Source organism: Postia placenta (assembly GCF_002117355.1).
Source record: "Postia placenta MAD-698-R-SB12 unplaced genomic scaffold POSPLAscaffold_4, whole genome shotgun sequence".
NCBI classification, from domain to species: domain Eukaryota; kingdom Fungi; phylum Basidiomycota; class Agaricomycetes; order Polyporales; family Adustoporiaceae; genus Rhodonia; species Rhodonia placenta.
Window position 1 is genome coordinate 2280720 of NW_020169835.1, and position 27227 is coordinate 2307946.

At 52.8% G+C, this 27227-nt stretch overlaps 7 protein-coding genes across 7 annotated transcripts; 4 read left to right on the top strand and 3 right to left on the bottom strand.

Moving 5' to 3' along the window:
• Nucleotides 1-803: 803 nt before the first annotated feature.
• On the top strand, nt 804-3592 carry POSPLADRAFT_1138226 (hypothetical protein; the record flags this gene model as incomplete). Its single annotated transcript, XM_024484882.1, has 5 exons — nt 804-1452; nt 1568-2045; nt 2809-2890; nt 3021-3110; nt 3290-3592. The coding sequence occupies 5 exons, from the start codon at nt 804-806 to the stop codon at nt 3590-3592; spliced, it is 1602 nt and encodes a 533-aa protein (XP_024341311.1).
• Nucleotides 3593-4710: 1118 nt separating this feature from the next.
• POSPLADRAFT_1032842 (hypothetical protein) lies at nt 4711-6010 on the top strand (the record flags this gene model as incomplete). The annotated part of the gene is made up of 2 exons (XM_024476890.1): nt 4711-5847; nt 5957-6010. The coding sequence occupies 2 exons, from the start codon at nt 4711-4713 to the stop codon at nt 6008-6010; spliced, it is 1191 nt and encodes a 396-aa protein (XP_024341312.1).
• A 1919-nt stretch (nt 6011-7929) lies between these two features.
• Nucleotides 7930-10972, bottom strand: POSPLADRAFT_1045549 (glycoside hydrolase family 23 protein; the record flags this gene model as incomplete). The annotated part of the gene is made up of 9 exons (XM_024478792.1): nt 7930-8602; nt 8665-8911; nt 9219-9283; nt 9466-9544; nt 9903-9969; nt 10017-10130; nt 10185-10327; nt 10395-10601; nt 10660-10972. The coding sequence occupies 9 exons, from the start codon at nt 10970-10972 to the stop codon at nt 7930-7932; spliced, it is 1908 nt and encodes a 635-aa protein (XP_024341313.1).
• A 2168-nt stretch (nt 10973-13140) lies between these two features.
• POSPLADRAFT_1138345 (hypothetical protein) lies at nt 13141-13921 on the top strand (the record flags this gene model as incomplete). Its single annotated transcript, XM_024484896.1, has 4 exons — nt 13141-13248; nt 13292-13537; nt 13589-13708; nt 13766-13921. 4 exons carry the CDS (start codon nt 13141-13143, stop codon nt 13919-13921), a joined length of 630 nt encoding a protein of 209 aa, XP_024341314.1.
• A 593-nt stretch (nt 13922-14514) lies between these two features.
• POSPLADRAFT_1138115 (hypothetical protein) lies at nt 14515-20092 on the bottom strand (the record flags this gene model as incomplete). The annotated part of the gene is made up of 5 exons (XM_024484872.1): nt 14515-14923; nt 19012-19248; nt 19307-19654; nt 19715-19984; nt 20037-20092. The coding sequence occupies 5 exons, from the start codon at nt 20090-20092 to the stop codon at nt 14515-14517; spliced, it is 1320 nt and encodes a 439-aa protein (XP_024341315.1).
• Nucleotides 20093-21874: 1782 nt separating this feature from the next.
• On the bottom strand, nt 21875-23384 carry POSPLADRAFT_1032849 (hypothetical protein; the record flags this gene model as incomplete). The annotated part of the gene is made up of 4 exons (XM_024476891.1): nt 21875-21933; nt 22373-22645; nt 22698-22944; nt 23325-23384. 4 exons carry the CDS (start codon nt 23382-23384, stop codon nt 21875-21877), a joined length of 639 nt encoding a protein of 212 aa, XP_024341316.1.
• Nucleotides 23385-24080: 696 nt separating this feature from the next.
• POSPLADRAFT_1138288 (hypothetical protein) lies at nt 24081-25313 on the top strand (the record flags this gene model as incomplete). Its single annotated transcript, XM_024484887.1, has 3 exons — nt 24081-24141; nt 24387-24472; nt 24681-25313. The coding sequence occupies 3 exons, from the start codon at nt 24081-24083 to the stop codon at nt 25311-25313; spliced, it is 780 nt and encodes a 259-aa protein (XP_024341317.1).
• Between the last annotated feature and the right edge of the window lie 1914 nt (nt 25314-27227).

Below are 27227 nucleotides of genomic sequence, written 5' to 3' on the forward strand. Positions count from 1 at the left end.
TCTCGAGTACTTGAGTTACGAGTTGGCCGTAGACTCTGTGGTCTCATGGGTGCCATGAGGCGATCTGGAACCGGTGGACTAGCGCCAATGATCGATCACTGCGTAGTCGCCGAAAAAGTCGGATATCACTTTTGGACAGCATCTTCTATCCATCGTTATCTCTTAAAGAAGCTTGATGTGCTAGTACATATAACTGGATATCCTCCCGTCCGGCATTTATACTCCTGTCATGACCTCTCGAGTCGGACGTGCGCAACTTGCGCTCTCCTCTACTACCTCGCGCCTGAGACTCATCCAGTCTATTCTCGTCTTGTTGGCTGAACCCTTACAACGAGATCCCTGCAACGGGGCCAGCTGAAGAGAATTGGAGGTTGGGTTATTCATAATACTCGTAGAGAGAGGTCGCTCAATGATAGTAAAAATGATGCCAAGGTCACTGTCACCGCGTAGAGCTGTACCTCCTGGCGGCAGCATCGGCGTCAAGCCCTATAATGCTAGCCCAGAATGCGATTGTTTTCGTGCTCGCAAATCTTTGGCGGGAAAATAATCAAGAAGCCCAAGTGAGTATGCAGGTTTCTGACAACATGGGGTTTGCGGTAACTGGACCGGTCACTTTTTTCCTCCAGTTATTGTCATTTAATGACAGGGCCGGTCCGCATTTACGAATGCGCAAATCCATCTTGCCAATGCCGTGCCATACCGCTCCGCCGACAGATCGACCACGCAAGCGAAGATGCATGAAGTCACACTCATTCTCAGTTCTCGCCACTTCCTGTCCTCGCCTCCCACAAGAGCTAATCGATATGGTGATCGACATCATGCGTGACGATCCAGCCGCGTTGAAGGCATGCACTCTCATCTCTCGTGCTTGGACGAAACGCGCCCGTGACCTGCTGCTCGAGAGAGTCTATGTGCAGACGAATAGCTCTCTACAGCACCTCTCCGAATCCCTGCGGAAGCCCCGAAGACGAGTCTCCCTCGATGACACACGCGAGCTGCATGTTCACGACAACCACGAGAACCCATTTGCCCACATCGTTCCGCACTTCCTAGCACCCCACACAAGCAAGATCAGTACCCTGTGCCTCCACGATGTCAAATGGGACGGCCTCGAATCGCGCTTCCACCCTAGTTTCTTTGACTACCTCCCGCTCTTCACCTCCATCACGTGTCTTGCAGTGTCGTCTTGCACATTCCGCTCAGTATGCGACCTCGAACGCCTTCTTGCTGCTTTTCCGAAGCTGAACGATGTGAACCTTCGCGACATCGATTGCCACACTGTGGCGGATCCCAATGCGGGGTACAAAGTACCTTCTGGGAGCTATCGCCGCATCACTACCGTGTATTACAACTCTCTGACCCTACGGGATATGCCATCCAACGTAGTCGCCTCCTTGTGCGACTGGTTCACCGCTAGCCCAGCATCCGTAGACATGCGAAGCCTGACCATCGGTGGGATTCAAGGATCCGGGTGGGAGCATTCCTTGGACAATCTGCTCCCGCGACTGGAGCTATCCTTGCAGCATCTATGCATTCCATTCACTCAGAGAGGTCAGCCTAAAATTAGTCGATGAACCGCGAGACCGGTTTAACGATCAGCCTTGGACAGAGCACGTCACCTTGCACCTCAGCTCGAAGTTGGAGACGCTCGAACTAAGTTGTTGCTCGTTTGATGCACAAGATTGGAGCCACGCATGCACTAAACTCAACACGATACTTTTGGTGATAAGGCGAAGCAATGTCAAGACACTCCGATTGGAGTTGGCCGTCTCTCCGAGTACGAGAAGCCCTTGCGCGGGGGATATGTCTTTGGAAGACATCGCGGATGCTGACATGCGCGAAAACCGTGATATCGATAGGCAGTACGAAAGCGAAATATCGATCGAGCTCATGCGCCAATGCAGCGCCTTAACCGAGGAGCGCGCGAAGGAGTTTTTCCACCGTATGATGTTCACGCTGTGTGGTAATGACAAATGGAATGCACGAGGCGTCTTCCAATGTTCGCGACGCACGGGTCGTAACTCTTCTCGGATAGAGTTTTACAGGTACGGGCACTTTCATAACCAGTTCATCAGAGTTTCATCCTGACACGTCGTACTACAGAAGCTAGTTGAGTAATGCCAGTCCTCGCCTGTGGGGGAGGGGGAAGGCGGGCGATGGTCCCCCTATTTTTCCTGCCCCACACTTGCGTGGCCTGGCTATCCACCTGTATCCGTATTTTTGCAGATAATCTTAGTGTGCTTATTGACATAGGACCGCCTCCTGCTGTGCGTCTGACTTATCAGATCACCCCAGTTTCGAGTCGAAACGCTTCCTCATGCTATTATATGCGCATCCGTGAAGCAACGAGCTCAGAATTCATAGCACAAAACGCATGATCATAGTCGCGCTCATCGTATGCTTCACAATATTTTGGCACCGGCGTCGCCTACCAATTCGGTATTTATATTTAAGGGCCCAAGTGCTAGGAAGACAGCTCACGCCTCGACAGTGAGTTCGCCAAAGGATGGTACCAGCCCCTTCCACGCGATCAACTCGCAAGTTCGCCATGTCTATAGACGCAGGTCGAGCGGTGAGCCCAGTTGACCTTTCTATCCCACACAGTCGTTCAGGAGGGTGCTGGCATTAGTGAGTGGCCATACTATTATCCGTGCTCTTGTTGGCCTCTGGCTCAACAACTAACCCGTCACATAAACAGAAGTTACCGCGTATAGATGGCTATACCTCCGACCTCGCAAAGTCTATCCGTGAATAACGTCGGCCCGTGCGATGCAACGCATCGCATAATATTCCACTCGTCATCACCAGACAGCATGAACACCATAAGGTGGAAAAAGTTGGGATCCCCCATTTCGATGAAATGCGAGCGGAATGTCAGAGGACCACTCGGGTATGTCCAAGTACGCATCACTGTCTTGTATTGGCTGTCGCCGGCTTTTATGATGGATGTAGCTCGCGCAGTAAATCGAATCTGGTATACCCGGAGGCTGCGGACCATACATCATGATATCTTGATCAAGTACCAATCCAGCAACGCCAGTGAACAAGAACAGCTGTCAAACGAGCTACAAGGCGATGGATTCGTTGCACCTCTCGGTGATAAGAATACAGTACGGTGACTACGGTACCAAGTATGTACGGCGTGAATGCGCGAATTGGCACGAGTATGTCCAAATTGCGATCGATACCTCATCAAGATAGTCTCCCCAGGAACACACATCAATCCTTTCAAGCCTACTATATCCAGACGAGTAGAATGCAGTACTTGGCGCTGGATATACCGATTCAGTGTTGGGCCAGTCGTCTGCCAGTCGTCCCAGTCGTTCCCACGACTGGGGCGATTAATCGACGACTGTACGACAGTCGAAAAGTCGCCGCGACTTTCCCACGGCTTGCGCAGACACGGCCCAATATTCACGTGCGCAATTCTGACACGCAGGCGCCCGAAGAGTCCAAAGAGGCATCGTCGGATCAGGGCATGGACGAGGGGCCAATGACTTCACTTGGCTGCCTCTCCCTGTCACTGAGAGATCTATTCGACTTCAAGATCCCACAAGGATGGAAAACAGGCTCAGGCATATTTGCAGGATGAAGTTGAGCTTCATAAGCTTCTCGACTTCTCATCTTCGATGCACAAGATAGTCTGAACTGAGTGCTGAGTCTCTGCTCATAGAATTTATATGTATTCTCATTTACACATATTGCTAGCATCACATCCTGTTGCGTATGGTATTATTTTGTGGCCAAATCGCCTTCCCATTCCCGCATCACCTCTAGCGTCAGGTGTGGCTGAACGGTCGTGGGAATAGTCGCTGCCGTGGGAACAGTCGTCGTCGCTTGTAGTCGTTTCGACTGGCATCATGCGACTAAACGACAGTCGCGCGATCATTTGACGACTCGCACAACACTGTACCGATTAGTGTTGTCTTTCACGGTAATTATCAGAATCATCGCGCAAATTATGCCTAGATATCAAATACAATCTATTCAATTTCATCCTGATCGCCAGAGACAATTTTCAATAATGCCAACCCGGAGCATAGTACTAAGCACCTGAATTAAAATGCGCTGAAGTGGAATTTCGAATGCTATTATGAAGCTCCACATGCTCACCGGGGGTTGCTGATTGGCTGACCAACATTGGAACTATATTCGATGGATATCTATCCAACTACTTATCTGCATCAAAACGGGCGCTCTCTTTGTAGGCTGCCTACTAATGGATATCAGGGGTGCTAAATTTCAATATTGCCTCCGGTGTGACCCCACTCTAGAAGCTGCGAACATTGAGGATCGGAGGTAAGTGGTTGGTCCATACCGAATATGTTACTCATTTGTCATGATATCCGAGGGTCCGAAGACTTGGTACACTTCCGAGGACTATGTGTACAGTAAGCCTCCACAAACGCGCGGTGCAATATTTACTGGTCAGACACTATGGCCCGTAGCCGGAGATAGGAAAAGTTTTATATCCCGCTCAGGAGACTCATCCATATATTGTCAGGCAGCCATATTGAAGTAGCGCCTTGTGCATGAATAATATAAGGGTGAGCCATGGGCTGAGGCCTCCACTAGCTTATTGACGTTTCCGTGGCATTGTCGGTGCGTACGTCAACATTCTGTAACCCCTTATGTACGTGCATTGATTACACTACGCACAGGCCACAGCGGCAGCGCTACTAACGTGCCGAGGACAGACATTCTTCCCAAATGTCCAGGCAGATTTTTATACAGAGCGAAACGTCTCTGCGGCGTGTCTCAGAATATAGTCGTTTCTTCCTAGATGACTCAGAGTCTCGTGCACTCCATATTCACGACAATCGCAAAAGGCCATTCGCTCACTCGTCCCCCTTATTTCTGGCAGCCTACATCCGTCCACGAACTCTTTGCCTTCGCGGAGCGATATGGACCGGCCCTAAGTCACGCTTCCATCCTGACAGTTTCTTCGACTACCTCCCGCTCTTCGCATCCGTGACCTCTCTCTGGGTGTCTTCATGCACGTTCCGCTCAACACGCGACCTCGAACGCCTGCTTGCCGCGTTTCCTAAGCTCGATAATGTGGTTCTCCACAAAGTCGACTGTTTCGCCGCCATTAAGGAACCTTATGCAGGGTTTGTCGCTGAGCGTCAAATTGCTCACGATGACTATCGTCGTATTACAGCCATCTGTTACAACTCTTTGACGTTCTGGGACGTGCCGTCAGGAATCGTTGCGTCCCTCTTGAATTGGCTGGCTTCTGGCCCCGAGCGTATGACAATACAAAGCCTTACCATCGGTGGCATCGAAGTCCCTAGCTGGCAGCATTTCACGGAGACGTTACTCCCAAGGTTTAAACCGTCCTTGCAGAACCTGTGCCTGCCGTTCGCTCCAAAAGGTCAGTCATATTTCAATGGTGGCTCACAAGCTTGCTTGACGCCTAAATCTGCGACAGAGCACGTCAGGCTGATCTCCAACACCAAGTTGAAGGTGCTCGTGCTGAACTGTTGCATTTTCGGTGCAGAGGACTGGAGTCATGCCTGCCATGCAGTGGGCTCCTTCCTCTCAAAGATTCAGAAGAGCCAGCTTACGGCGCTACTGTTTGAGCTTGCCGACGCGACATCTCAGAGCGATGGCAATGACTGCTGCACAGGGGACGCATTTGTAGGGAACATGGCGACTGTAACCATGCGCGCAGACTGTAGTGCCGCTAAGTCACGCTTCCCTGCATGCTTGGGTGTGCTCGCTAATAGGTTACCTATCGAGCACGTGCGGCAGTGCCATGCCTTGAGCAACGCAGATGCCAGGAACTTTTTCCATCAACTAATGTTTGGCCTGTGCGGCGCTGATGGTTGGAACGCTTGTGGAGTTGTACGATGTTCCCCGTGCATGCCCCGGAAATCTTATGGGATCGAGTTCTCTAGGTACAGACATATCCTTTGTCAATTGGCCATATTCGTCCTCACATGTCACAACATAGATAAGAGACGAGTGGACACTGGATAGCGGTCGTCGCTCACGGTGGCACGACTAGTGCTTCTCCTCGGACCCAGTTATAACCACCATGGAAAAGGCATGATAATTCTGGCAGGAATAGAGACTGAAGGCAATATCAAATAACGGTGTGTAACATAGCTTGTAGCCAGTAAACACGTAAGGTACAGAACGAGCGGTGTAACTTGTTACCATGTGATCTACTGCCTTGAGTGTCGACTGTACTTCCAAAAAAAGGTAGCAAATGTGTCCCCGTTGCTATGCTTGATGCTTCTTCCCGTGAGGTTGTACTAATCTTGTGTCCGGCTTTATATTCTCCTATATAATTCCCCCACATACTCATTAGCCAAGTCATGCCCATTACTGCTTTATGATCGAAGCTCTTGCCATATTGAGGTGGATATTTTGAGGTGCGATAAAACGGCCTCCGTTCGCAACACGGCATGCACGCCGAGGAGAACTCTGACGAAACCAGAACACCGCTCTGGAATTTCAACCGCTTTTGAGGTAACCGATAAGCATTTATTTTTTGAGCCAATGAAGCATGATGTCGACATTGGGACTCGGGGCAGCAGACGCGCGTCGATTCATGTTGGGCTTCTTACTCCGACCGAAGGTACGCTGCATCAATCTCTATTGAAGACGTGCGGGTACCGTGGTAAGAGTAGAAGATAGATCGCGTAGTAACTGTATCGTATGTAGCCGTAATTACTAGTCAGATTATACGGTAGTCTATATTTCGTCCATTGAGTTAGACGCTACGTACAATTCACAACTATACTAGCATTTCTTATAGGTTTCTATCGTGCACCGATCCGTGTAAGATCACAGCAGCGTATCATACATACATTGCTAGGAGTTTACACGGACCGGCGCACTTCAATTGTTGTTCGAGAAAATGGTGACCTGATATGTGTACAGGGTTGCAACAGGCCGTACTTAGGTTGCATTCCAGGGGTCAGCGCCTCTCTCTCTCACAGGACACCAGTACGATATTCCTTCCCTGCCTTATCACGGCGTGACATGACCTCCGAATACGCGTTTCATGCACTTTGCGCTCAAGAGTCGGCCTCAGAAAGGTTTCTTGCTGCGTACGTGACCCTTCATGAAATCGATTTTCACGACGTCATAACTTCTAATGCAGGGGATGTCAGGCTCGCGGGGTACCAGACACTGTCCGGGAACTATTGGCGCACCTCTGTCGTCAATAGCAACTCCTTGACATTGAGGGATATCCTTGTCCGGAATGGCCGCCAGCGACGTTTTCTATTGCCCGGTGTTTGTATCGTGCGATGCTGAGAAATGGAGAGCTTGCGATATTCGCGGCGCACAAGCCAGAATTCATCGATCATCCCGGATCGAATTTGCAAGGTATAGGCATCTACACTAGAGTTTATCAGTAAAATAGCTCCTCACAGCGACAACATAGTAAATCAAAAAGGGTGGAGAGGGATAGCGAGCTGCTGTCTCTCCGTGTCACTGTAGCAGAATCGCACATGCTAGATAACATTGAGTAACTTACCGCGGTGATTCATCCTATTGCACGTTATCGCATATTCGCCGTTCACAAAGGCACAAAAGACGAGCCCAAGGGCCAGGGTTGAGAGGGAAGAGTCACATGCGCACGTATGCTAATCTCATGTTCTTGCTACGCGCTGCGCGAGATTACCAGACCTTGGTTTCAAGGTCATTCTCACCGAACATACATGTGTGTACATAGTGGAATGCCGAAGTCCCGACTTTCTGACCCACCATAAGTACAAGCCAAACGTGGCGCACCTGTATAGGACAGCGGAGTAGGACTAGCTCGGATAGCGAGCACTGTGCCTGTGAATATCATGCAGTAACATGCCATGTCCTTCGCAGTTATCTGGCCTCCTGGTATCGATGACCGTCAGATCGGCAACCATCATCGGCTCATAGAAGTCGCAAAGGATGAACTTACAGGTAACGGTGGTGTCACAACGCAAATAATACTTTCAAATTACCCCATACTTTCCGTCGCGATGAGCTTAGGGCGCGTTTCACATGCTCGCGACAGACTACGCAGAGCCCCGTATAGAAATGGTCAGGACAATCGGCCAGAATCTGTGCGGTCGGAATAGACGCCATGACACAGCGCATAAGCTGGTTCAACTCATCCCTGCATGACAGCAAATTGCGGCATCTAGTGCCGAAGTTCGCGTCTGGAGGTAGCAAGACCTCCGTGAAGGCGAGCGTCATGCTCAACTCCAGCTCCGACTTCCCGCGGAGCACGCGTGCGAGGTCTTCATCAGAAAGTTTCTCTGGAGGGGAGCAAGGCCCCCGCCTGATTCCGTAAACAAGCGGAGACATTGGAAGTTGGCCGGTACGGCGACAGTAATAGAATGCGACGGGAAGGATGCGATCTAGAGGCGAAGGCTCGATCCTGCGGGCAACGTTTATGACGAATATCGCTGTGCCGTCATCCATGGGATCCTCGTCGACGCGATAACGATTATGGTCCTCGAACTTGGTGCTATATATCTCTTCGAGGCGAACGATTGCTTCCTTCATGAGGGGCGGGATGTCATACTTATGAGACAGGGAGGCAATCGATGTTCCTATGCGAACCACCTCGTTCGCGCTTTGGGTTGCACAGGGCAAGAAGAAACTGGTGGCGTATATCACATAAATGAGAGTGCAGTCCTTACAATTGACGGAGGCTGCACTTACAACCTATTGTAGATCGCACGAAGTAAGTGCTCTAGCATGAAGGCATCATCTGCAAGCTCGACAGTAGGGCAGCCGTCCATATTCACGACGTCAGAGGACTGCGGGATGGAAAACATATCCCGGAAGACCGACGACTGTTGGGAGAGGATAGATCGATGGACGCGGAAAGCACGATCTTGGGCGATCAGCACAACACTGCCGTCGTCGTACCACAGATCGTCGACGCGTTGTGCATTGTCCATGTTTTCTATACGTAGGTGTTAGCAGCGAGTAGGAATGTAGTCTCGAGACACGACTCTGAATATTCTTACATACGCAGTTACTAGTCTACTATCTAACGCGGGCTCTCGTCGAGGAGGTTAGCGTTTCCGATCGCCGCTGGAAACTGCAGGAAGGCATCAGCGGAGTAGGAAAGTAATGATGGGGCTGGCGGTATCAATTGTCTGCATAGTGACATCTTCATTCTTCGTGCTTGCAGAGCCCGCCATTGAGAAATATAATACCCAGACTCTAGAAACAACGTACATGTGTGGGATGAAAGAGAAAGAGAAAACGCGGCAGGTCGGCGCCCTCCTCAGCTGCGCAAACAGCCGCTGGTCCGTGCGCACCCTCGCGCGCCCTATATAAGCCGCACTCAAACACCGTGAATCTTTACCACTCTGGCCTTTTGGCTTAGATCAAGTGTAGTATCTGTTCTTAATAGTTTAACCACTATTATGGAGGCACCGCCTCCATTATTGGTTATCCAATTTTTGCCGCCCTTGCCTTCGGGCTCTGCTTGCAACCCGGAGATTCGATGACTTTGCCACTGCAGTGCCGGCTTGTGTCGTCGGGGGATCTCGCTCTTTCTTTTTGTTGGCACTTTCTGTCGCAGCATTTGCTGTGATGCGGAGTGTTGGCAAATGGATTAAGCTTGTTTCTTAATTGCTTTTTGCTTGTGCTCAGAATATGTGGTATGTTTACAGATGACATGTTGCCTTGCTGCATTTTTACATTGGGTATTAGAGAACATTATATCACATTGAATGGGGATATTGAGATAGAGTGGAGAAGTAGTAAAACATATTCAGATTATGAGTCTGAGAAACACTGATCCAAATTAAAATATTTTCCAATGCGTGGATTGCTTGTGTATGGGTTGATATTCTGGACCCACCCATTGAGTGTCTGGTGCAGGCTGTGATGGCATTTCCCATCAGCCAATGTGGAATAAAATGAACCCTTCAGATGAGACATACTAGTCGAGGTTGTTCTGACATCTACAGCAGGGCCCTTTGGCCGGTGCAGTGGCCTGACCCTGAAATACTTGCAGATGAGTCATGCATGAGATGCGTTGCCTGAAGTGAACGTACATATGTCATGCCCGCCGGCCAGCCGTTGTAGTTCCCGAGCGTCAGGAGTACGTTCCCATTATTGTTCTTCAACACTGTGCTGAAGTATTTTGTCCCCGTCTTGATATTGTAGTCCTGCGCATACACAACATTCAGCATCGCTCGCGCTGAATGTGCAGACGAACTTACAACATCCTTACAGTTGCCATTCGGCGCGCTGCCACACTTGTCTTGCGTAAGTTGCATGAGTCCCTGCTCACCCGCGCCGCCGACCGTGTTCGCATTGCACGTGCTCTCCTGCATCGCAATAGCTGCGATGAGGATCGGGGGGACTGCACACCACCACACGCTCATGTCAGCCACGGTTACATAGGGACATAACTGTACACGAGCACTCACCACCATACTTGGTCGCGTACTTCTTGAACGTCGCAACGTACGCGCTGCACGCGGTGAACGGCGAGCCGGGCTCCAGTAGTGCAGCGTCCAGGTCCTTTGCGATAATATCGTTGGCCGTGACGAAAGGCGGTCGCCAGCCACCGTCGCCGACGCCGCAGTTGAGCCAGTCGATGTTGCCGTTTGGCCCGCTGATGGGTGTCACATTCGCTGGGATGTGCCGGTCAGTCAGTCGGCGTCGTGAGGGAAGGGGGGACGAGGGGCTTACGGGTCGCGCCGGTGGGTCCGCAGGCGGACTGAACATTTATAACGTTTGACGTGACATTGAGCACGAAGGACGGGATGCTCGCATCATTCAGGTTCTGCTCTGTCTGTGCGGGGTCAGGAAGGCGGACGGGGGGCGAGGCGGTGCGGAGGCGCACCTTGTCCTGGCGCTGTGCGCCGCAGCGGCCGTTTGCGCGGCGTGCAAGACGCGAGTGCTGGCTCTGCCGGTGCGTGCGGGAGTCGTCAAGGTGTGCATGACTCGCGCACACGCACTCAATGGCGAGGGCAAGTAGGAAGAAATGAGCGACGAGGTGCATTGGGCCTGGTGTGTGAAGTACGGACGCGGGGAACGAGGATGAACGGTCGGAAAGTTGAACATGACGCCGTCACACGTTCCATGCAGGTAAAGTGTCGATCGGCTCTGACATGACAGGCGATCCAGGCCTTGGAGTCTTGCCTGAGGACCGTCGCTCTAATGCACAGCTCAGTTTCAAGTTGATTGTGTGGTCTGCACGACGCTGCGGACCTCGTAGGTCGGCTCCTGGCGGCTAGTTTATGCAGATAGCAGACATTCTACCTTCGTTGTCTCGCATAAGCTTGGGATAAAGTGACTTGAACTTGAATGAACTTACAGGCAACATGGCTCGATCGATTGATCGAGTTCCAGCCTGAGGTTTATAGATGGCTTGCACACGGCGGAGATGGAAATCACTTGGCGGCGACGACAGCACATGAACGCAGCACGATGATATGCCGTTCGTTGAGCAGTGCGATACCTGAGAGGTAGAATTACGGGTTACAGGACGTAGTAGGGACCTGGCAGCGACTGCGACGCAGGACGACTCGGGGACAAACAAGATAGCCAAGCTCGGCGCTGGTGGTCGTCAACTCTTGTTGCAAATCGACGAGTTGAGAGGGACATGTACACAGCGATGAAGCTTTCGACCAGGCTGACAGTTGAGTCCATGCCGTGAAACCTGTTGAACTCGTTGTGTGCGTAATCGGACTTTCAGCGGGGATGAAGGACTCTGAAACTAACGGCTAATTTTGGTGAATTATGGCTATGCCGGTACTTTGCCGGGCCCAGCCAGGCCATGATTCCGAAGTCCCCATCAACCCCGCTTGCGCACAAATATTCTCGGGTAAGTCTATAGTAATCTCGGCGCCAATCATAATCGCGGGCCTTGAAATCTGGAACCTCGACATTGTGAAAAGAAATGTCCTAGTTGGAACCAATCGTTATCTTTCATGAGGAAACCTCGAGGGATACTCATATACTCGTTCGACACCTCCGGCAGTGGGATATTCCTTGCTTTTTAACGGTGTAAATCCACATGTTCTCCGCACGAGACAACACCCGACATTGCTCGCTTCTCCCGTTGATCGCTGGATATCTACCGTGCCTACAAGTTCATTTCTGCACTATGACGAATACTAGCCTGGGCCTCGGCGGTACAGGAACTCACGAAGGATGATCTTACGCCGTATGCACGACACGCTCGCATAGTAATATCCAGGATGGATATCTGCAAGTTCTGGAAGTCACTCAATGGTAGGTAGTAAGTGGGCATCGCACCAGTGCGTCGGAGGTGAGGAACTAGAGTATCCGTCACTGGTCACGCCATGAGGCGGTATCCTGAAGTAGGTTTACGCAGACTCTAGATTGCATGGATGCGGTGCCTTGCGGTGCAAGTTGCAGGTATATGCAGTCGCACAAAACTGTCCCCATACCTCTGGCCTTCCATGCGCAATCCTCTCCTCTAGACAGTCGAGCTGTCTGTTGATGTGACGCCCAATAATACTTAGCGCTTCCGGCTCTATCAGAGAGGGCGCGTTCGAGACCTTCCTTGGCGGCCGCTGAATGTCAATCAACCTTGATCGGACAAGTATTCTCTTTGCTGATTCCACGATGACCGATTATCCAAGGATGACAACATGGTAAAGTCAAGGGAGATATTGATTCACGCAGTAGATATCTGTCGCAGCAGCTCCATCCATGTATACACTGGTGTCGCCGGCTCAAAACGACCGTCCATGTATTCACTGGTGTCACCGGCCCAAGGAGTTCCGCCTGTAGTATGCCTCACAGATCTTCGGCATCCAAAAGGCCAGAGCTAGTCTGTGATTAGCTGGTAAGAGGGCCCTACCAGCATTTCCTCGCGTCGCACTAGTAAGCACAAGCTCATGCCTAACCCGATAATTGCATAGAAGGGGCAATATCTGACTATAACAACACGATGAAAGGTTGTGTATGCTGCTTCAAGGCCTGGCGTATCCCTCGATATTTGTCTATCCTCTCCGACAAACAGTTTGCTCTAACTCACAGACACATCGACAGCAACTGTTTATAAACATGCGTCGTGGGGTCGAAGGAAGTATGCCAACAATCTCCACCCGCCCTCACACAACTATCTCCACCTTCCTTCACACCACAATCGCCACCTGTCCTCACACGAATCCCTTGCGCCCAAATCGTTTATGTACAATGTCTTCTCCCGGCCAGCCTGAATATGACATTCGCAATAACCACCCGTGGTATCCTGATGCCCGAAGGGCTAGGGTGGCCGTCGACTCAGCGATTGGTGATGCTATGGTGAGCTTTATCAATACGCGTGATGAGAAGTGTATTCTGACAGTTGAGTGGCACCGACCCGCAGGCGCTGTGTAGAGAGAAGGTCCCCCAGGAACCATACAAGGGCCAGGAAACATCCTTTGTCTCGCGCAACGCATCGGCAGATTATCCGTCGACGGAAGGGGCGTTTGGGCTTGGTATTCCCCTCACTGAATGTCTCAAGCCTGCGGTCAAGAGCCGTCCCGACATGCAGGTCCAGGCGTTCCAAGAGCTTCCCCAGAAAACTACCAAGATTACGCTTCGCATCAATGTATTAAGTTCGACTATACCGTGGTAGTCCTGTGCTGACCCTCCTATGTAGTGGCCAGGTAAATACGAGGAGTACAGAAGCGGACAATACATCGTCAAGAACGCCAAAGGTATTATCAGCAAAGCAAAGTTGGCCGAAATTGTTGCTCTGGAAGTGCAGATGATCATCAGGGTTAGTCGCCTTTTGCTCTTGCGCTTATCTGTTGTAATCTCATTGGCTGGATGAAAGAACCAAAAGCTCGTGGTCAAAGATGGTGCCGTTGTCGACCCCGTATGGAAACTTGGGGATGACGGTATTCGTTTCGAGGAGATCTATCTCACCGAGATCAGGCATGTCTCGAAGGCGAGCCTGCAGCCCCATTTCGAAATCGTCCGTCGCACTTGATACACTGGTTTGCCTTTTATCCATTTTATGTGTTCGCGTCAACTGACATCAATCCTCACCGCCTATAGACCAATCGTGCTCATAGCCATCCGCAATGTGGATACACCGCTCCCTCGTCGCTACAGTCCGCTTTAAGGTTCTGATCCCACGCTGTGCTTGCGTTGGTCGCGTTCTCAGTCATATATCGCTCTCGTGTTGTGTAGTTTATTGAACATCAAAAGTGTATCAATACTAAATTATAGGTTATATGTACTTGAACGTCGCATATTACCGGCATCTTGCGCAGCTAGTCTAGTCTCAATAAGCGAGGCACTACATGTGTGGGAAAGATGGCTGTGTCTTCCCAACCTCCGCCAAATTTCCACAGCTCCGGATATCCATCCGCAACATTTAATTTCAGCTTTACCTTCCGATAAGGTTTACATTTCAAACGACGGTGTTGGCTTGTTAATAGATGGAGGTCAAAGACAAGTCATTCTCAGATTATCACGCGCGGAATATTGAGCCCTCAGAAGAATTCGCTATTTCGTCGAAAGTCGTCAACTAACATGATTATACTAATACTCCCGATGTGCATCTTGCACTGTGTCCCCTTAGTCGAGCTCGTCAAGCAGAGCACGAGCGATGGCCAAGTGCCGCCATCTTGAGCTGGGCAAAACGTATGGCTCAGGCTCGCGCCTATGGCTCTGCTTCCAGCTCTCGTACGCGCCGTGAACGGCTTCCGCGGCATTCGCCGCGTCGTTCACGATATGAATACCGTCCTCGATATCGGAAGCAACGCCGCGTCTGTGGCTTTGCTTCCAGCTCTCGTAGGCACCGTGGACTGCCTGCGCTGCATTCGCGGCGTCATTAACAATGTTAATGCCGTCCTCGATCTTGCTGGCGGTACCGCGCTTGTGGCTTTGTTTCCAGCTTTCGTACGCGTCGTGGATGTTGGTTACAGCATTGGCGGCATCACTCACGATGTTGATGCCCTTGTCGATATCGTCCACTTTGCCGCGGCTGTCATCATGTGTGAGCTATGAGCGCTTTATGAAGCAAGCGGGTGTACACATACGCCTGGTGTTCGACTGTGGGATGCGCGGCAGTGGGCTCAGGTAGAGCGTTGTGCTGCTCCGGGCGGTGTTCGGTCTCGTGCTGAGGTTGGGCCTCATGCTCCGCTGGGCGGCGCTCCGCCTCGTGATCAGGGTGTACCCTGTATCCCGCCGGGCGGCGTTCGTGTTCGTGGGCGTGGTGCGCCTTATAGCTCGTGCGGTGCTTGCGGCCGTGGCCCTTTGTGTGCCGGAAGTGACCCTTACGGCCGTAGCCGTGGACGCGCTCATGGTCGTGGTCGTGGACACGTTCATCCGCTCCGCCGTGGACACGCTCGTGCGCGTATGGGTGCGCACCAGCGGGCTGAGCTGGCTCAGGCTCATGGTACTCACGGTAAACTTTGTTGTGATACCAGAGAGTGTTGGGCTGCACAGGGGTCAAGTTAAGGAAATCGCGTTCGAACTCTCTGTAGGTATGAATGAGTTAGACCAGATGTGTGAATGGGAGGGAGGATGGCTCACCGTTTGCCGTTCTTAAAACTGTCGTATGCGCCTTTAACGGCTTCATACGCGTTGTAACCGTCCTTCGCGACGTCCCAGGCGGTACCAAGGGAGAATGCCTCACTGCCTTCAGGAGCAGCGGGAATGGGGGTTGCACTGAATGGTTCAATTAGCTTGGATTGCTTCCTGATTCAGGCTAGCGGTTGACTTACGCTGCAAGAGGGGCAGCGACGATGGCGGCGGTAGCAAGAACGGTGGAGGGACGCATCGTGAGATTAAAATGGGAAGAGACGGGTCGTAAAATGGGAGTAGGGAGTGTGTAAGAAGTCGTGAGACGTCGTGAAATAGCGAATTGAGGAAGAAAACAAGGCAAGCTGTAAGCCAAACGCTTTGGTGAGTGGCCATCCTATAACTGTGACTGCTGAATGCACTCACTATCCAGTACCTGAACCTGTAAAGCTTGGCTCGATCAGATCAACTGAGGGCTGAAGAATCCTGGCAGCAGTGTGGGCCCTTTTTATACTTTCTTTTGCGCCCCGGCGCGCGTAATTTTGCCCTGGCCATACGCCACATACTGTTCTAGCACGGGTGCTGGACGTGTCCTGTGCTGGTGGTGTTGATCATCAAGCGAGCGGCCGATGTGAATGCCGTCGAAGTTACTATCACAGTGCTGCGAACTGTCAGAGGCGTTGCGTGTGTCGTTGCAAATATCCATGAGTGCGCACCCTGATGGATTTAATTGAAGCGTATACTGCACTGTTCCTTCTGTCAGTTTCAACGAGCACCGTGACGCCATGAGTGAGTGCACGAGTGCCATTCACCTTGTTCGGGCTTAACACGCACACTCAGGTTACGCAGCCTGCGTCATGCTTCGCATGCGGCTCTTCAAAGGAAAGTGCCGAACATCACGAAGAATAGACAAGCCTGTGAACGGTTACACAATGATGGCAATTTGTATCGTTTCATTTGACAGAGGAGGCGTTGATGCGTTACGTTCGGACGTGAAACCGAAGTGGGCTTATACTATTGGATATCAGGACCAGGGACGCCAAAAGAGGTATGCCGCTGTCAAGCAGTTCAACCACACCACATGAATATCATCGTGACACTGACGGCGTATTGAACATTAATTTGACAACGATCGCAGTGGGCTCGCTCCTGTAGTGGCCCCTATGATCCGCGAGAATATACGTGGAGTTTATTCCACTAATTAGTTCTTGCAGTTGGGAGGTCCAGTCACGATAGTGAGGAGCGCTTGCCAGTGACAACTTGAACTTGGTGAGATCAAGATCGGACAATCGTCGGGGACACGATCAAGTGATCGCGTGTTATCAACTCAACCGTGACCGTCTTGGCACCGCGTGGACCGCCTCATTCAAATTATATGCTGTCTCTCGCCTCTGCGCGCTCATCAGCACAGCTACATGTATCGAAAGTTCGCATCAAAGTCTTCGTAAAATACGTCGACCACACATCAGACCGGTGAGCATTGTAACAGCTGTGTCACTGAGACGGCCCTCCATCACACAGGAGAGTACACACAGCTGAACTATGCTCGCTGTATGGTGCTGTAGAGCTCTATATTTTATTTCTTAGCCTGTGATATGGAGCTTCCAGTCAGCCGCACGGCATAGCTGTCACAACAGGTCAGCCATCGTGGTCAAATCTCTAATTCCTAGTGTCAGCTATGTTGTACCCCCCCGGCAAACATTGGCCAACAGTTTGCGTGCCAACTGCTGTCGATAGCGTGTCCTCACAGCGTGCTGCGTCACTCACATCATGCTCGGTAATTTCATCCACCGGAGGCTCACTTTGATGGGCGACGTCCAGGTCGTCACCACTACATTGGTTTTCTCCGCATTCGTGCATTCAACCTGTGCTGTGCTCCTCCAGCCGCGGGATACGGGGCAGCTGACTTCCAGGCCCTCCCCGCAGCCCTCCCTCGCAGACACTCTCGATGATGACGCGGTCGACGCGCTCCCCGCAGATCACTCATCCGCGCTCACTTATCTCGTCTCCTTCGGGATAATTTTGCTGGCCATCTTCCTCATCGTCTTCTTCGTCTTCGTGATGAAGCTCCGCAAGCGCAGGCGCGCATCCCGCGCAGTATGTCCGCGGCGGGCCTCCCAGGCCGAATTCCCCAAGGAGCGCGTTGGCGATTGCTATGGCGAGAAGAGGCTCAGCCGCATGAGCACTGCCACTACACTCACGCCTGTCCGGAATAGCATCCGGGCGGACGTGAGACGCCCCCCTGTCCTGCAACTACCCATGGACCTGCAGGCACATCACCGGCCCGAGTGCCACTGCCGCCACTGCCTCATCACATTCGATGGGATCGCCTTCCAGCGTGTCTCCATCACCCAACCTGGCTCGAGGATCCCTGTCGCTGGCTCTCCGCCCGGATACGCGAGCCCGAGCAGCAGCCGGGACGCGAATATCTCGCATGCGTCTCCTCCGCCGGTCGCAGACGAAAACCTCCCAGACGTAAGCATCAGCGTCAGCGTGCGTAGCACCCCTCCGCCCTCCCCACTGTCCCCGCGCCGCTACGAGTGGCAGCTCGTGCACGGCCCACGCGAGTCGCCCACCAGCCTCAGCGTGAGCGCGAGCGTTGCGCCCGTGGCGGCCACGAGAATCGGACCCGATCTCGCGCCGGCACGGATCTCCCAGCTGTCGCCCCTCTCAAGTTTAGCTACGTCGATATTCCGTGCGCTGGACAAGCCCGCCGCCCCTTCCGAGAGCGCAGCGTCTCTGGCACTCGATGTCAGCGCGCCAGCAATGGCGGACTCGCTAGAGCGGGATGCAGCTGCCATGATCGAGGTGAGCTACGTTGATCGGCACAATGCGATAGTGAGAAGCCAACCACACGTTGTCGCTCAGATCCATTCGTCTGCCCTCTCGATGCTGGAGAAGAATCTCGCGGACACTCACACCTGGATGTCGGACGCCGAATGGACAGACAACGGCTCTCCTGCCCAGTTGCTCTGTTCCGGAGACGAAGGGGGAGACCGGAAAGCAGCGGATTCTTACGAAGTGGAAAAATTAGTCCTTCCAAGCTCGAAATCACCTGCTCCAGCAGAGTCACTCGACGACGAAGCTCTTCGCTCCTTGACTTGATTCACACCGTGCTCGAGCTTCAAGCTTCTGATGAATTCATCATACATCGAGCTGCGGTACTTGCAGAAATTTTGGCATCTCATATACATGAAGTAGTCTTAGTCGAGAACAACGGTCCTCATAGACGAAATGTCCTACCATTGTCGAGGGCATTTGCAACTGATAGCAGGACGGTTGTCCAACGAGGACATGTTGTATCTACTGCGCGAATCCATCTTAATCAATCGGGCTCATAGACCGATCAAGGCCACCAAGTATAAAACTCCCAGGAGAATCCGTTCTGCATTCGTCAAAGTCGCGACTTACATGAAAATACAGTATGCCTTAAAACACTACACCCTTCAAATAAGCCCTATAGAGATAAGAAAACCCACTCAATCCAACTCGTTCAGCAGCGCGCGCGCAATCGCGCCGTGCCACTTGTAGCCAAGAGGTTGCTGGTACCCAAAGGCCTCTGGTGCGCGTCGGTGGCTCTGCTTCCAGCTCTCGTAAGCCGTGTGCACGGACTCGGCGGCGTTCGCCGCGTCGTTGACGATAGTGATACCCTCCTCGATGTCGCCCGCCCAGCCGCGCCTGTGGGACTGTTTCCAGCTCTCGTATGCGTTGTGTACGGCATCTACCGCATTCGCGCCGTCGTTGACGACATGGATGCCGTCTTCAACAGTGTTGACCCAGTTGCGGCTGCAGATGATCGCGAGTCAGTATGCAAAAGAAAAGAATAGCCAAGCGGGGCACATACGCCTTGTGCTGAGCGTAAGCCTGTGTAGCCTCCTGAGCATGCGCGGTAGGAACGGATGCCGAGTGCTCGACAGGAGCATGTGTCGCCTCGTGCGTCTGCTCGGCAGGGCGGTGCGTGCCTGATTCATGACCGGGCACGCGGGAGCTCGTGTGGTGTAGGCCGCCGTTGCGACCCTTGCCGCTCTTCCTGCCCTTGCGTCCGCGTCCCTTAGTGTGCCGGAAGCGGCCTTGACCGTGCCCGCGCTCGTGTGGATGAACGTCGGGGCTCAGGCCAGGTTGCGCGGGAGCGTGTTCGTGATCGATCTGGTTTTGGATCTCGCGTGCGAGCAGCTCCACAAACTCGGTGTCCCTGGATGCATCGGGATCAATGTCAGTGTTACTCTGATAATCATATCGCGATGGGACTGACCGCTTGTGGGAGCTCTTCCAGCTGTCGTATGCGCCTTTCAGGGCCTCGTACGCGTTGTAGCCGTCCTTCCCGATATCCCATACAGTGCCGAGCGAGATGGCCTCGCTGCCGGAGGGCTGAGGAACCTCGCGCTTGTGGTCATTCTTGTACGCATCGTACGCGCCCTTGACAGCCTCGTAGGCATTGTAACCGTCTTTTGCTACGTCCCAAGCGGTACCAAGAGAGAACGCCTCGCTACCATCAGAGGCGTATGCGGGAGCAGAGCTTGCACTGTAAATAGTTCTATGAGTGCATGTGAAGCGGATGATAAGATTAGGCGTACGCGGCGAAGGGGACGGCGGCGACCGTGGCAGCGGCGAGGACGTTGGAGGAGCGCATCGTAACAATAAGGATAGTTATGACAACAAGAGAAGAATAATGGCGGGTCGTTTGAGTCGTAAAGAGAGTATGGATGGAAGTCGTGACAGAGACGAATGCAGTGGATTCTAATGACACAAACCAAGCTATGAGAGCTTATTAGACAACGTGAGGCGGGTGAGGGGTATAAAACGCGACTCACTATCCAGTACTAGGCTTGAGAGGGCTCGACAGGTCAACTGAGGGCTGAGGGGCCTCGCTGCAACGTAGGCTCAATTTATACGACTTTCGGGACTTGCAAGCCCGTGTGGACATGCATCATAGTGCGGTCTCACCGCGGTGAGTATTGACACGCTTGCACCGCTTGCCCTTGTCCCGCGTGGTGCTGTCGTGATCTCCAGGGATTCTGCGTGAGATCGTACCGCTACTGTCAATGGCTGTGGCTGTCAGCGGAGTGTCAGCCACCTGATCAGCTGCGTCTGGATGTGGCGATGTCCAGCACCATCGCATCCGGCCGATCGAGACTAGAAGCGAGTGGCTATGATGGGCACGAGGTCCGAGGAAGGAGGGTATCGAAGTGAACATCAGATATAGCACAGACGACTTGACTTCCAGCCGAGGGAGAGATGACCACAGGGTTTTGGCATATGCACTTCAGGACGATCCGTGAGCAAATTACGGGCGTACTGGGAGTTGTAATCCACGCAGAGCAGATTTCCCACTGACAAAATTACGGAAGAATAGGGTACGTACTGGTCAAGTCCTTATCACGCTAATCCTGTCCATCATATCTTTCCAGGACAAGCGTGAGAGGAGGTGCTGCCAAAATTAGCCGGTCGTCCTTTGCAGATTTCCCCGGATCTGGGAGACGTGGTCATCACCACACTGCCGTACTTCTGCCTTGACACTTTCTGACGGTCAACACGAGATCATTGTTGAAGGCTCGCGATCACCTGACCGCGTCACGATTGGCCGTGCTGATCGAGACATCCAGCCTGCACTCATTTGCTCACCGCGGTCGCTACGGAGAATTACTTGGAATATGTGAATAGAGAATGGCCATCAGACCATGGATGCTGTGGACGGTTAACACGCCGTGTGTGAGAGCCTCTCTTCGTCGTTGGAGTAGGCACTCTGCACAGAGAGTGAATATAGACCAATTGCATCAAATGCAGAATCAGATGGCCTGCGACAGTGATGGTGACAAGTTAAATTTAGTATTTCCCATTGTACATGAACCACAGCGGTCCGCATCGAAAAGAGCGAATAGGACATACGTTAAACTCTAATCATCTGGATTTACCTCTTGTCAATTTGATGTGTTGTTCTCATGATATTCATGAGTGCGAATGTACGAGGCCCACTCAGGCAAATGACAGTAGCTGGAAAGGGCGTCCAACACTTGGTAGCGAACCAGCCGCTCGGTAACCGGCACATAAGCGATACGGATCCGCTGTCTGTCATTGTCCTGGCTCCGAGAATAAACTTGTGATGGGTGACATGAGGCTAAATATTCACTCACTAATAATAGCATGTGGAGGGTGCAAAGTGCACACGACGCGTACGCGTGCGGTGGCAGTTTTGCTGCGGCAGGTTACACGACAACCTGTAGACGCCCGGCGTTCAGTAGACAGATGATCTCAGATCGAGGCCTGAAACACTCGACTTGTAGGTTTAGCCCTTGTTTCAAGTTAAAATACATACTTTCATTGATATCGAGGCTGAGGTTTGAAACCCTAAATACCTTAGCCTTTTTAATGTTTTGGCGCTCCACTTTGAATATCGGTGTTCTAATAAAAAACCTCAGAGACTACAACTTTTGCCGATGCACATTCGATGCGCACTAAGCCCTGTCTCCATATCTATATTACAACAAGTTTTGGCTAAGCATCCGGAAGCATCTCTCGAGCTTCGACATACAAGCAGAGATTGAAATGGGCTCTCCATCTGCAAAGCTGCATTCCCCCTGGTAGAACAGCGGTTCTACGGTAGCCTCGGGTAGGATGCGCCATCTATAGCTGTCTCGCATAGGAGATCCATCCTATGCGAGACATCTGTAGGACGGGTGTATTTCTGCGAGCCTCTGTAGCCATCAACGTGATGGGTAGATAGGCAAAGCAATCCCCCGCCCGATTTGGCTGCTTATTCATCTTCACGCAGCGCAACATGTGATATTCGAATGAAAATAGATCAAATTATGATGTAGATTAGAGAGCGAGAACTATGCACAACCATAAAAATGTGCTCGAAACATACAGAATGAATGTATGTCGATGTATGGATTTACATAGAATGACCTACACTCCTCGGTGACGGTTTGGACAGTCCAGCGGGAATCTACTGCCTTGCCAAAGCTGGGAAGTAGGTGGCAGTTGCGGACAATGCGGCCAATGGTAATAACCTCACCGTAAGGCCTATGCATGCGTGAGGATGGGCTGACGACGTAGAGACCGGAGCTCGCGTCGACGCGCCCAAACGGAGTGAACCATTCGACGTAAACGAGAGGCTGGTCGGTATGTAGAGGATAATGGTGAGCCAGTGCGAAAATCACGCGGACGTGCGCAACACGAAGACCTGGATGCAGCCGTCAGCAAACAGCTAGTACATGGTAGCAGAGAAGACGCACCTTCAAGCGGTGTGCCAGCCGTGCGCTGGTTGATCTCTGCAGTGCGTACAAGTGCGAAGTCCAGGCGTGCCGGCTGAGCAGCCGTGCGCTCATGAGCCGGAATAGGCGGGGTGGCGCGGACAACGTTTTTGCGGTGACCATGACCAGCGCCAGCAATGGGCAGCAGGAAAAGTGCAAGGCGTGGATAGATGTCGAAGCCGTCAAATAGGCGTGGGGTATAGGCGATATTGCGAAGGCGGAGGAGTGCCTGTATGCTCGGGAGGAATTGAGACGCACCCTGCTGTTAACGACCAAGCGCGTCCGACCGATTCGCGTGTGCGCGCGCATGCATGATGCCGCGTTATCGCGTCAGGATCGGCGCGATGTTGATGCGCCCCTGGTGTCCCTGTACCTGTAACCTCATTCCCCTTTTCTTTGAACTTTCTCCCGAGATAGCAATCACTCACCTCGCGTAGCGACTGGCTATATACCCGGTGTTTCGTGGCACGGACTTCAGTTGTCGTTTGCACACCTACTGAAGTCCGATCGTTACCTCGTTAGATCTCTCGCTCACCTCTTTAAGACCTGCCGTTCGATGATATCTGCAGCAGGGATGCCTCGCAGTGTGGCGGGGTGCCTAGTAGGTACATTGTATCGCACTAGGAGAGCGGCTGCGCGAAGTTGCGAAGGACCAGCCTGGACAGCCATGTTGACTGCCATTATTGCCTCCGCAGTGTCATCTGCTTCATGTTCCGGGGTAACGTGCGCAGAATGTACCTCTGGAGAGCTCCCCCTGTTCCTGCACCAGTCTAGGTAGATCGTGAAGCGGTCTGTTGCCTCTTGCCGATGCAGCCAGACTACCATTTGCAACAGGTAGTCCTTCCGATTGCTCGTGCGGTATGCGTCCTTTGCATAGTTGATTGTCGCGACTTGAGGTCAAGCGACAGGGGAAAACCTAGGTGCTGGGGGCATTCAACTGGATCTCACTGAAGCGATGGTGAGCGGGGCTCAAACCTAAGGCTAGGGACAAGAAAATGTATTAGTTAGTAAGGTAAGAAAGAATACAAATTGTCGCGACTTGAGGTCAAGCGACAGGGGGAGACTTGAGAGCTGGGGGCGTCCGACTAAATCTCACCGAAGCGATGGTGAGCAGTGCTCAAACCTAAGGCTAGGGACAAGTAAGTTAGTATTTGAAAGGTAATGTCACGACTTGGTACGGCGCCTAGCCGTTTTTTAATTTTTTCCTTTTCGCGGGTTCGAACCCGCGACCTCTGTACTACTTGCCTGATACGGACGCATCATATCTACTGTACGATTAGATTAGATGGGGCGGCAGCGCACGGCACAGCTCGGGCTCCGCTTACACAGCCGCTCTGACTCACCGGCCCCCGGGGCCGCGTCGGCATGCTGTGCACAGACCAGCTGCGCACGGACCAACGCGCACAGCCTGCCCTAATCTCCCCATGTATATAAACCGGCCTCTGCTGCCCTAGGGACCTCAGTTTCGACCTCTTGTCCCTAGGTCAGTAAGCATCCCTTTGTATCACTTTCTTACTTATACTAACTAATACATTTACTTGTCCCTAGCCTTAGGTTTGAGCACTGCTCACCATCGCTTCGGTGAGAATCAGTCGAACGCCCCCAGCTCCTTTTAGGTTTTCCCCTGTCGCTAGACCTCAAGTCGCGACATTAGGTCGAAACTTCACAAAGCTGCCGGCGTTCCTCGGAACCCCACACACTCACTTTTCCTTTCCCATAGGTTGGGTGGTGCGCACCCCTACCGTACCCTACGATACGTAGATAGCATACGATACATCGCCAACACTTGAGAAATGAACTCTTCAGTACCTGCGCTTCAGTGAGCGGTACTTGTCCTCACGGACGCGTAGCCTTGGTTCCTGCTGCATAATAGTCAAAAGCAGTATTGGGCCCTACGTGAACTGCGAATCTCAGTGTCATCTCGGGCGCCGTAGGTGTAAGCTAGTATAGCACGGCCTTTCGTAGTACGCGCACCTCCCCTTCCTCCCCCCATCCAACGTGGCTGCCTGCCAAGGCCAAGTCCACACATTTGACTCACAGGACCTCATCGACATCTACATCCCAGACGGTCCTGAGACTATCATCTACCGTTGCGAGCAGCAACCGTGCCCGAACCGAACACCCCGATCGATCCCAGAAGACTACCCGCGCTACAAAGCGATCCGACGAGCGCAACACCCGCTCGGACCCCGAAGCACCCTAGCATCTCGATCGGCCTCGTGGCACTCTCGCCCTGTCTCCCCTAGCTCACGCCTCCCTCAAACTGTCGTCGCCGATCCAGGTCAAGCGCGAGGAGATCTCCCTCCAGACCCTGCGCCAGAGCCTGAGCCTGAGGAGGGTGAGGGTGAAGAAGGAGTCTCGGAGTCCGAGTCCGAGGATTCTGTTGGGTCCACCTCGCCGACAGTGCTCGCCCCCGCGTCAGCAGTCCCTGATGTACGTGACCCCCCCACTGAACTTCCTTCGGCGCCTTCACCGCTGACTCCGCCGAGAGGCCGCTCGAGCACTCGCTGTCGCGACTTAGGGTCAAGCGACAGAGGAAAACCAAACAAGGCGCTGGGGGCGTTCGACTTAGTTCTTACCGAAGCGATGGTGAGCTAGGCTCAAACCTAAGGCTAGGGACAAGTGAATGTATTAGTTAGTAAGGTAAGAAAGGAATACAAATGAGGGGTTACTGACCTAGGGACAAGAGGTCGAAACTGAGGTCCCTAGGGCAGCAGAGGCCGGCTTATATACATGGGGAGATTAGGGCAGGCTGTGCACGTTGGTCTGTGCGCAGCTGGTCTGTGTGCAGCATGCCGACGCGGCCCCGGGGGCCGGTGAGTCAGAGCGGCTGTGTCAGCGGGGCCCGAGCTGTGCCGTGCGCTGCCGCCCCATCTAATCTAATCGTACAGTAGATATGATGCGTCCGTATCAGGCAAGTAGTACAGAGGTCGCGGGTTCGAACCCGCGAAAAGGAAAAAATTAAAAAACGGCTAGACGCCGTACCAACTCGTGACATTACCCCCCCCTCAACGGCGCATGACCTCATGCGAGGCGCCCTTGCCCATCTCCCACCCGGAGCGGCATCGTGCTTCAGTCAGCGGCGAAGGCATTGGCTGGAAGTTGAGACCACCAAAGGTAGCAGCGTTGAGTTGACGAGGGGCGTTTGGATTCTTCCGGTGGAAGTCGGCTATGAGGGCCGGCGCATTGGCAACGTTGCGCGCCGGTTCCCATGACGTATGTGAGTCGTCATAACCCTTCCACTTGACGAGGTACTGTAGCTGACGCCTGAAGATTCTCAAATCCTTGATCTGCTCAACCTCGTACTCCTCGTCGCCCTCAACCTCGATCGCAGGCGGCTCCTCCGGCTCCCGGCCCGGGATATCGCTATGCGTGTACTTGCTAAGCAAGGAGACATGGAATACCGGGTGCACCGGCACCGATTTCGGCAGGACTAATTCATAATCCAAGTCTCCGAGCTTTCGCCGCACGGCATAAGGTCCGAGGCGCTTGGGACTGAGCTTCTTGCTCGGCTGTTTCAACTTAAGGTTCCGAGCATCAAGCCAGACCTTGTCCCCCGGCGCGAAGACCGGTGCCTCCTGCACGTGCTTGTCATAGTACACCTTCATGCGCTCGGCCGACAGCTCGAGCGCAGAGCGCGTATCGTCGCGAATCTCCTTCAGGATCTTGAGCCGATCAGCGGCTGCAGGCATTGCCGACATCGGATTGATCCGCTGATACGACCTACGAAACCCTAACCCCTAACCTGGGTGCGACCTAAAGGGACTAGAGAGACGGCTTATAGTCTAATGAGAGGGGAGTTAGCAGCAAGGTGTCCCGCGGTTCGAGTGAACACGAGAAACGCCCTTGGGAAAGGTTACGAACAAACGGGTAGGTACGAGGTGGCTTCGACACGTCGTCGAAGCTACTCGGAGGCTGTGGAAAGTTAGCGACGATCGAAGCTCGGCAGAGCTCTTCGACGTATCGTAGAAGGAAAGGAAACGACTCGAAGGGGGGGGGGACTTAGCTAGGACGCGGTTCGCAGTTTCTTCGACAATCGTCGAAGTCAAAGGGTTCGTCGAGACTGTATCGACGAGTAAACGCAGTGGACGAGGTTTCGAAGTTACGCAGCGAGGGACGAAGTGACGCAGTTGAAGGCTTAGACGCGGGGCGAACTCGACTTATGAGCTCTGAACTCGAGGGGGGGGACCGGATCTTGTATTTTTAGAGAGAAGTACGACAGATTTTATACTACACAGGACGCTACGACTATTCGAGAGTGGCATACGAGTACAAGGGGCTTTGCATTGTTCCTCAAGAACCTGCCTCACCGAGAGGCACATACCAAGTCCATCGGTAGAGTGACGTCATGCCGAACGCGGAGATGAAGAGTAACATATGGCCACTTCGGACCGGTAGCCGTCGTGAAGGCATGCCGCGAGGTTCGATACCTAATCGGGAAAGACCGGCTACTTCGGTGTGGCTTGGAGCGAAGCGCGCGCTTGGCCGAGCGGCGTCGAGTGGCCCTATTGT